Source organism: Styela clava, chromosome 7, assembly GCF_964204865.1.
Source record: "Styela clava chromosome 7, kaStyClav1.hap1.2, whole genome shotgun sequence".
Taxonomy (NCBI): Eukaryota; Metazoa; Chordata; class Ascidiacea; order Stolidobranchia; family Styelidae; genus Styela; species Styela clava.
In genome coordinates, this window is record NC_135256.1 from 4,022,153 (window position 1) to 4,031,273 (window position 9,121).

At 36.3% G+C, this 9,121-nt stretch overlaps 1 protein-coding gene across 1 annotated transcript; it reads right to left on the reverse strand.

Moving 5' to 3' along the window:
* Positions 1 to 419: 419 nt before the first annotated feature.
* LOC120335554 (C-type lectin mannose-binding isoform-like) lies at positions 420 to 8,317 on the reverse strand. The gene is made up of 5 exons (XM_078114587.1): positions 8,191 to 8,317; positions 3,745 to 3,895; positions 2,855 to 2,941; positions 1,843 to 2,053; positions 420 to 1,463 (listed from the first exon to the last, which is right to left on the reverse strand). The coding sequence occupies exons 1-5, from the start codon at positions 8,266 to 8,268 to the stop codon at positions 1,214 to 1,216; spliced, it is 777 nt and encodes a 258-aa protein (XP_077970713.1). The 5' UTR covers positions 8,269 to 8,317; the 3' UTR covers positions 420 to 1,213.
* Positions 8,318 to 9,121: the final 804 nt, after the last annotated feature.

Consider the following 9,121-nt stretch of genomic DNA (forward strand, 5'->3'; position numbering starts at 1 on the left):
TCTGACATATGGAAGACAATGTTTTTCTTAACCAGGTGCCGCAATCAAAAGTTTGGGCGCTCCAGAAGTATGTGTACCAATATGGAGGTAACTACTTTTGTTGGCATACTTTACATCAAGTTGTGTAAGGACTGAAGCCTATGGGCACAGGGTATATTCAATTGACTATAACACAGATAGTCCCCGAACTTGCAATAGAACTAAAATAAGGAAAATTGGAATGAAATTATGGCCTAAGTCTAACTTGGTCCAGATACCACGGGAGTACCAAATTGTGTAACCACCCCTTAACCACAGACCAGTTATTATCGACTTTTATCCCTCCGCGATCAATATAACCATCTTATTCTGGTACATCAGTGTTCTTATTCTGCTTAGGGTAGCAATAGATAAATGATTCTGATACCTGACCTTTGATAGAATCGACATAAAGCAAACTGGTTAGTAATCAGGTTTATTTCAGATATATACAATCATGGTAAAAGAAAATTATTCAGTGACAAAAAGTATTACGTACACTGTTCAAAAAGGGAATGTCAGCATCAAATATACATATTACAACGTATGTTCTTATTGGGACACAAACTAATATGATACCTATACGGAACACTAGTTTAATAAAGGGGTGTTCACATCGAAAATACATAATATAAAATAATTCCTATTGAAACACAAACTAATACGATACCCACACACGGACACTGGTTTAATAAAGAGGTCTCCACATCAAAAATACATATTATAACTTATTTTCCTATTGGGACACAAACTAATATGATACCTATACAGACACTAGTATAATAAAGGGGTGTTCACATCAAAAATACACATTGGTACTTATTTATTATTGGGACACAAATTAATATGATACCTATACAGAACACTGATTTATTAAAGGAGTGGTGGCATAAAATATACATATTATAACGTATTTTGGACCTCCTGAAGTATGCGCACCAAGATGGCGCACAACCTGAACTCATTACGAAATTTGGAGAACGGGTTCGCTAATATCATGAAATTTTAGGAACGGGTTCGTGCGAACCTCATTAATCTCACCACTTGGGTATTTAAAAAAGAGTTTATCATCTTTGCTTGTTGACAGTTAAGATTGATAAGATATAGGTTTGACGTCTATCCATCTGGGTTAGATATCGTTGAAGTTGATTATGATTCAGGAATTATCAGTCTTTGGCTTTTCGTAAATGTGAAATTATGGTTCAATCTCGCATAAATATTTAGGTCTTAGGGTACAATCTAAATCGTTAAGCTCCCAATCAAAGGTAGGCCTCATTTCAACACAATCTTGATTACCGGTGCTGCTAGGTTCACCCTCATGCCATGGAGTAGAACCTGCAGTTGCCGTTACACCATCTTCCCAGATAAACGTGTTTTCCTCTTGAATGTCGTTCAAACCAATCCAAGTGCTGAATTTTCCAGCTTTGACCAAGGGTAAGATTTCTCTGAAAAGGAATGTTTTATTTTGCTATCACACCATTCGTGACAAATCGAAAGTTGGTTGAGCACGCTTTTGAGTTAGGACCGAGAATGACCAAAATCGAATTAATTTTTGTTTGATATTCAATTCCACTGACCAACTACCGGCTCTAAGACATTTTTCAAAGCATATAATACAAGCATAATAGGCACTAAATCCGAACTGCCATTTAAAATTGTAGTGAAATATACTTTTAAACAGCAGAATCGCATTTGGGGATCTGAAAGAACAAGTCCGAATCGTTTTTTTATATGAAAACTAAGCAACACTTGTTTAGATTATTCTATGATTATATCGCCTTCCAACATTCCCTACTCCTTATTCGCCCCAACAACCCAAATCACCTGCGAATATCTTCATCTCGAATTCCCACCGATGCCAGTTGGCCTCCAAGTTTCTTACAATTCGCCTTCGCCTCTGCGTAAGTGACTTTGTCGTGAAATAGTTTGTAGTAATAGTTGTTCCTCGCTTTATACCATGTGCTTATGTCTTCGATATCGTGTAAAGCTAATGTACTAATAAGACTCGCCAGCTGCTCTCGGATTTGCTGCATTACTGTGAAGTGAATTTAGACTCATTTTATTATCATGTCTTCGTTATTCAACAGAGCAATAACCCCAGTAAATTAATATGGATGAAAAAATCTCATTTTCTTTTCTCACTATAGGTAATATTTATGAAATTCTAATATTATGCTCATTCCATTACGATACGGAAATTTAAAAATAATCATGAATCGCTCAAAATATTTAAGCTTTGTTATTCGATTTTTTTCATTTCGTGTTTTGTTTGAGTGTGCCCAGATGCTTTAAAAAAAAAGAAAATCACAAAAAGTATTTAAAAGCTGAAAAAATTCGTGGGACAAAAATAATTTGTTGTGGGCCACGAGAAAGCTTTTATCGTGAATGATAGCTTCTACCAAGGTCCCAACTCCGTATGCTCAGTTTGTTACTATTATGTTGTTTTTCTCGTTTAAGTTTTTCAAGTGTTTCAAGTTTTTACTAGTTAATGATCGTATTTTTCACTAGAGGGTGTATTACTTTTATTTATTCAAAAAAATCCTATCGACTATATGGAACTATCAGTTGTGGCTACAAAACGTTACAGAAATAGTGTTAGTGTGCAGAAAGACTCTTGGATTAAAGACTATACGCTATACATAATTCGTTGTTTGTGTGATATGACGTCATCAAAAATTGCGCACTTTGTGGCGGTTCGCGATCGCGTTAGTCGTGAACACAGCTGTACCGGTAGTCTACTGTGACAAATTGCATATACCTACTACTTCGTTTTGGCCGTGTCCAGATATTCGAGCATGACTCTTATATTTACTCGAATGAATTGTTAACTTATTACCTGCTTTCAAATCTTCTATGTCCTCGCTAGATTTCTCAACAACCGGACCAATTTGAGTCAGCTTTGCTTGTATCTGTCCGGAAATATCTGAACAAGAATTGACTTGAAAAAACATCATTTTAAAATAATACAATATTCACGAAAATGTCTGCAACAGTAGGACATTGAGAAAAATCCAAAATAAGCGTGCCGATATCTTTTTAATTGCGTGGATTAATGTAACCTTATTTCTTTTCAAAACGAATTTCAAATTACAATGTTCCGAATTGAATATTTTCCGAGTTTAATTTTCTTGGTAACTACAAAGACTAAGAGGTTGAATGAAGCTATATATATTAAAGCCGGGCTTTTTATTATTATTACTTTTGTTTAATTGGACAGGTAAACTGTTTTATGCGCTACGAAAATATAAATCTGAAAAAATCGGAGTAAATTATTTTCATAGGAAGCTCAGAGATAGGGCTGGGCATTCGGTTCAGAGTAAAATTTCAAATCGCCGCCATTTTGTTTTTTCTTCGCACCTTTACCCAATTCTGACATATGACTCTTTTCTGTAGTGAGTTATTGATGAAAATGTGCTTTTTTATTGTGTGTAAACGCTCAGCAATCTGACTGAGTGATGCATTCTATGTTTTCAGTAATTTTCATGTCTGGAGGACCTAATACAATAAGAAAGTTACATACAATTATATATCTCCCAAGTATTCGAGATTCGATTCGAAAAAAATATTTGATTTGATTCTAAAATCATCAGGTATTCGAAAATGCCCAGCCTTGCTTAGAGAACATACAAAAAATAATAGTAAATATTTTCACAAACGGCCCCATGAATCCCAATAGTGATATAAAAAATAAAATGCAATTCATATGCTCAATTCGTAATCACATACCATTGAAGTGTTCTTTTATAGTTTCATTTACGATTTTGTAATTTACGACACCAGGGGGCCCCACGGGCCCAGCTTTTCCTTGTTTAATTTCGTGACCGGTTCTGACGGAATGCTGGCCTCGGTTGGTGCAATACAGATGCATTTCCTGATCCTAAAAAAATGTAGATTATCAATAAAATGTGAAAACGTGGAGCGCAATACAACAATTATAAGTGGAGTATGGTCAACTCTTGTCCCAGGTGCGTAGCCAGGGGGTGGTTTTGGGAGTCGAAACCCTCCCCCTCTTTTTGGAATGTAAAAAACAATAAAAGCATCTTTCTGTATAGCAATTACATAAGCAAGTACATAGCAATTTTTCGTATCTTCGAACGCTTTTTAGACTCTGTCTGTTGAATACACAGGCTTCCCGGCTTCCGGTCGGACCTACTAGAGTTAGCTGTTTCGATCTAATATTGCAAATAGAAATTTTAGACCCCCCTCCCCGTAAAAAAATTATGCCATCCCACTGTCTTGTTCCAACATTGGTGGGGGGATAAATTATGATAAATATTGACGGCAATGATGCTATTTTTGTCCTTAATGGTTTCTCCAGTGGACCAGTCCACTTCACTACCAGTCTGGGGGAATTCGAGGCGCACCATGTCAACCAGGATGGCGGACACCTGAACATAGTACCTGTACCAGGTTAAGGTTAGGCCATAATTTTATTCCATCTTACTGTATTTTAGTTCTATTGCGAATTCGGAGACTGTTTGTGTTAGCCAAGTGATATACCCCCTGCCCATAGGCTTCAGTCCTTTTACACAATTTGATGTGAGAAAGGCGAAAAAAATAGTTACCTCCCCATTGGTACGCACGCTTCTCGAGCGACGATTATTTTTATCAATTATTTTATCATGCGTTATGCTTATCATGCAGTCGAAATAAGCTTTTACTTATAAACCAATAAGAATGAAACGAGAATATCGGTCAGAGACCGAAGACTTATCGATCGAAAGTTAGGGGTCCCCCAAAACAGCGCTTTTACTCCATAGTGACACCTTGTGTCCCATCACTAATTAATTAATAACTCGCTAATTATACGACATAATTCATTCAAAATCAATAGGCTTCTGGTACGACATATAATGAATGCACATGCAAAATCTTGAGCAGATTCAATCTTGCTTTCGCGTGCATCTAACAGACAAACAGACAAATACCTATCAACATACTTACCAATTAAAATCGATAAGTGATAATCTCTAACTTCTCCTGATAAAACAAGATATAACTGCAAATATGGCTATTTCTATTTATCTGTATAAAACTATCGATCTACAAAACTATGTACCTCCATAATGATACACACAGACAAAAATGAGCTCCCATTTTGGTTATACACGGCGCCTCACACAATTTAAATTCGGACCAGGGCAAGCAGCCACGAATAACTGGGTGAGGTGGCAAATTTGAGAACGAGATGTGTAACCTACGATGTCAACAAAGTTCATCCTGACCCTCTAACGCTAGGCCTTGGCGCCCGCAGCAAAGTTAGACATAAATCAGAAGTTGTGTTTTGTTTCGATTCAGTTCAGTTGCACTCATCGGAAAACAATTTTAAAATCATGATTGGACTTAGCTAAAATAACTACAACAGTGTATTTGTGAATAGATTGAAACAAAATGGCGGCAAAGATTGTTTAAGTTTCAAAGAAATACACCAATGCGCGAAGCGAACTTGCGGCAACATTTGAAATAGGCATCGCCAGGAAGATCTTAATGAAAGAATAGAAATTACGGAAAAATCAGCATGGGTAATATCGCATTTTAAATTATTTCTGGGGTTAAAGATCATGACAATTATTTTGGTTCTGTTAGAGGAAACTCTGAAAAACAGCGTAGGAATTCTCGTGTTCAAATTTTCTCTGGGTACAGGAGAGGTGCTATATTTTAACGACGGAAATCTTTCCAGTTCGGCATTGCTTTACCAAATATTACACACTGGATGAGATAGTGAGCCAGTAGTTTGAGTGATGTAACCACTAAGCCAGGGGTTCCCAACCCGCGGGCCTCATGCGGCCCTTCGATGCATATTTTGCGGCCCGCAAAGATCTTTGATGAACCCAAACATATAACACAATATCTGGGGCGTAACGAATATAAACGATTTTTCAATATCATTCTTCTCATTCATGACAGCGCACGATAAGACTATGGATTGTGATATCGCAGCAAATAGATGAATTACGTATTGTTACGTAAAAATTGAGGTACTTAGCACGCTCATCGCATTCTCTATCTACCTTCGGAAACGAATACAAGAAGCATATCAATGGACTAATGAATGAATTAAATAGTATAAATACATTACAATAATATTCTGTGGCCCGTCGCATCTTTTGTAGTTAAAATGCAGCCCGTTTACTTGGGAAGTTGAGTACCTCTACACTAAGCTATTGCGCATAAAAGTTGTTTGAATTTCAATATGTGCTTGACAGTGTTGGAACAAAAAGTAATCAATTCTAGATTTCTTATCAAGTGTTACTCAAAATAATATCCGAATTCATTCAATTGTATATTATTATTAAACCCAAGACATTTCTCATTATTGAGGTAAGTGTAGCTCAAATCAATTGATGATTGCTTTGGCAAAACAGAGAGTTTTTTCAGAGTGACCGAAATAAAACTGAAAAACAATGGTGCCACACGTTAAAACATAAACGTCGATCATGATCTTATACCCATGTTGTCAGGACTAGATTTTGACGATAAGAGGCCCTGGACTATGCCATTCTTTAGCCCCCTTTAACAATGCCGTCACAAGAAATTTGTTATGACATCAATCATATTATGCCTTTCACTGTTATGTAAAATATTATATGACGTCATAAATTGATTCTTAGATTGCGTAAAATACGAAATTATATTTGCAGAAAATATACGTCAACTAATCAACCAAGTAAATTAGATAGTAAGGTAAACTTGATAACACTTAAAGAACTCACGGATGTAAATAAACGCTATAACATCAGAAAATGTTGTTATGTCCATTTCTAGACTCGATTGATGTCACCGATAAATTCATTTATCATTTTATTTTTTTAAATAAACTGGTTTACGATTCGAAATAGTAAAAAATAAATGGCTTAGATTCTACGTTTCTTAGGTTACTTAGTATATAGCTATAATATATATATTTTTTTAAATAATAAAAGCATTATTATGGTCGAAACAATTTAAAAAAAAAACTATAAGAAATATTATTTATTCGTAGAAGGACGTAGAGGCCCCTAAGGCCCAATGGTAAATCCGGCCCTATATAGTGTGATATATGGCGGCAATAAACCGAATCTAGAAACTCCGGCCTGTAAAATATTAAAATGGCGGCTTCCTACAAATCAGTTACATCTTATTGGGAGTAATGGAGAGGAAACATCATAGAACTAATTTTTGATTTTCAAAAAGTCATGCCCGAGTCTATTTGACATGTAATATGCAAAGCATCGTTCGAGTCAAGGACAAGTCTCTATTACTCGCTTAAATTAGGAGAATGAGAACGAAAATGAACCTTGTTTCTGCTTATTCGCTATTAAAAGGAAATGCAACGTTCAATTAAATTTGGAGTAAGGCTTAAGTAATTGTGCCATTGCGTGGAAAGCTTATAATAGAACAGGGTGGTCCACGGTTATCGGCTTCGGGTGCCACAAAATTCTTTTTGCATTGTTTGCGGGCTACAATAGTGCCAAGAATAGTTAAACAGAGCAACACAAAACGAACACTTATTTGTGCAAATACATTGAACAGTATTTATCCATATATTTTAATTTTTTGATGTATGAACATGATCGGTGAATAACGTTACAACTACGCGGTTACAAAGACACTCTTGTGGAGGCGGGGACCCTAATAGATTTCCGTGCGTAATCAGCCATTGCAAAACAAATGCCACCGTTCGTCTAAATCAGCGTGGTGCAAATCTTTACATGTGGCCCGCTGTATCATTATCTGTGGCCCGCGTCACATTTGCTAATATCGGTAACAATTGGTGAATATTTCAATAGCTTACATAAAAAAAACTGCGCTTCAGTTATGAAAGCACTTCCTCCGTTTCAAAAAAAGTCTAAAATCTAATACAACGAACAGGTTGGGAGACAAAACATTAGATGCCAAAGACTTTTAACGAGCAACATAATTATTGATATAGAATTATTGATTCAATGATAAAATGTCTTGGAACTAATGTGGCCCACGAACAGTACAAAATTAATATTACGGCCCCCAAGCTTAGACTGCCCTGATCTGAATTATTTACTAACCACGCAATAAATTGAACAGCGTAATATCGCTGGTTCTGGCTTAAAACACTGGTTTGCCAGAACAGAAATTGAGTAAATATCGGTCAAATGATGGTGAAGAGTTAAATAAATAAACGTGATTGCCTATAATACTTTCTACGCCGCTCACCTGCGAACTTTGTTCGGGAATTCGCTGTCCAAGTGATATTCCAACGCATAGTATCATGAGTATCCAATTAAAATACATGATTACTATACCTAATATCAATACTTTGGAAGACTAGCAATTTCTGAATTAGGAATAAATTTTCAAAAACAAATCCTATTAAACATAAACTGGTAATCCAATAGTATGTGCACCAAGATGGCGGACACCGGAACGTAGTATGTGTACAAGTTAGTTCAGGTACAATTACTACAGCAGTCACTTGGCTAGTCCCCGAACTCGTAATGGAACTAAAATAATAAAAATTGAAAACAAATTATGGCCTAACCTGGTACACATATTACGTTCCGGTGTCCGCCATCTTGGTGCACAAACTTCTGGAGCGCTCACCAAATTTATGACCAAACATTTATTCATTTAAATAAGGAATGCTAGTATTTTCAAATCCGTGTCCCCATGTAATTTGGAAGGCGGTGAGAATCAGCTACCGGAATCATCGGTTATCAAAACCGGTTAAACCTTTCTTGTGACTCCACGCACTTAGGTGATATTTCTATGCTAGCTATCTAATTTTTCATTCATGAAAATCCGCACTGTTAACATTTTTTGAACAACTTTAACAAATGTTACAACGTTACAAAAGCAGGTGTTCTGATGGTCATAGAGCGGGGATAGGAGACAATCTGAAGGTGCCAGGCACAAAGCTTTTGTCCAGTGTATCGGGTTGCTTGTATACCAAATTGGCTAAGCCACAGACTTTTCAATATTTAATACCTTTCTGAATATTGGCGAATACTTGTACAAAACTCTGGCACTCCAAAAGTATGTGAACCAAGATGGCGTACACCGGAACGTAGTATGTGTACCAGGTTAGAATTAGCACATAATTGTATTTCAGTTTTTCTTATTTCAGTTCTATTACGAGTTTGGGTAC

Excerpts from the sequence above, each read along its gene's own strand:
- LOC120335554 (XM_078114587.1), bottom strand. The coding sequence starts at position 8,268 with ATGTATTTTAATTGGATACTCATGATACTATGCGTTGGAATATCACTT. Across the intron at positions 2,054-2,854 it reads CATAGAAGATTTGAAAGCAG|TAATGCAGCAAATCCGAGAG; the intron begins GTAATAAGTTAA and ends TTCACTTCACAG. Across the intron at positions 1,464-1,842 it reads CGAGATGAAGATATTCGCAG|AGAAATCTTACCCTTGGTCA; the intron begins GTGATTTGGGTT and ends ATTCCTTTTCAG.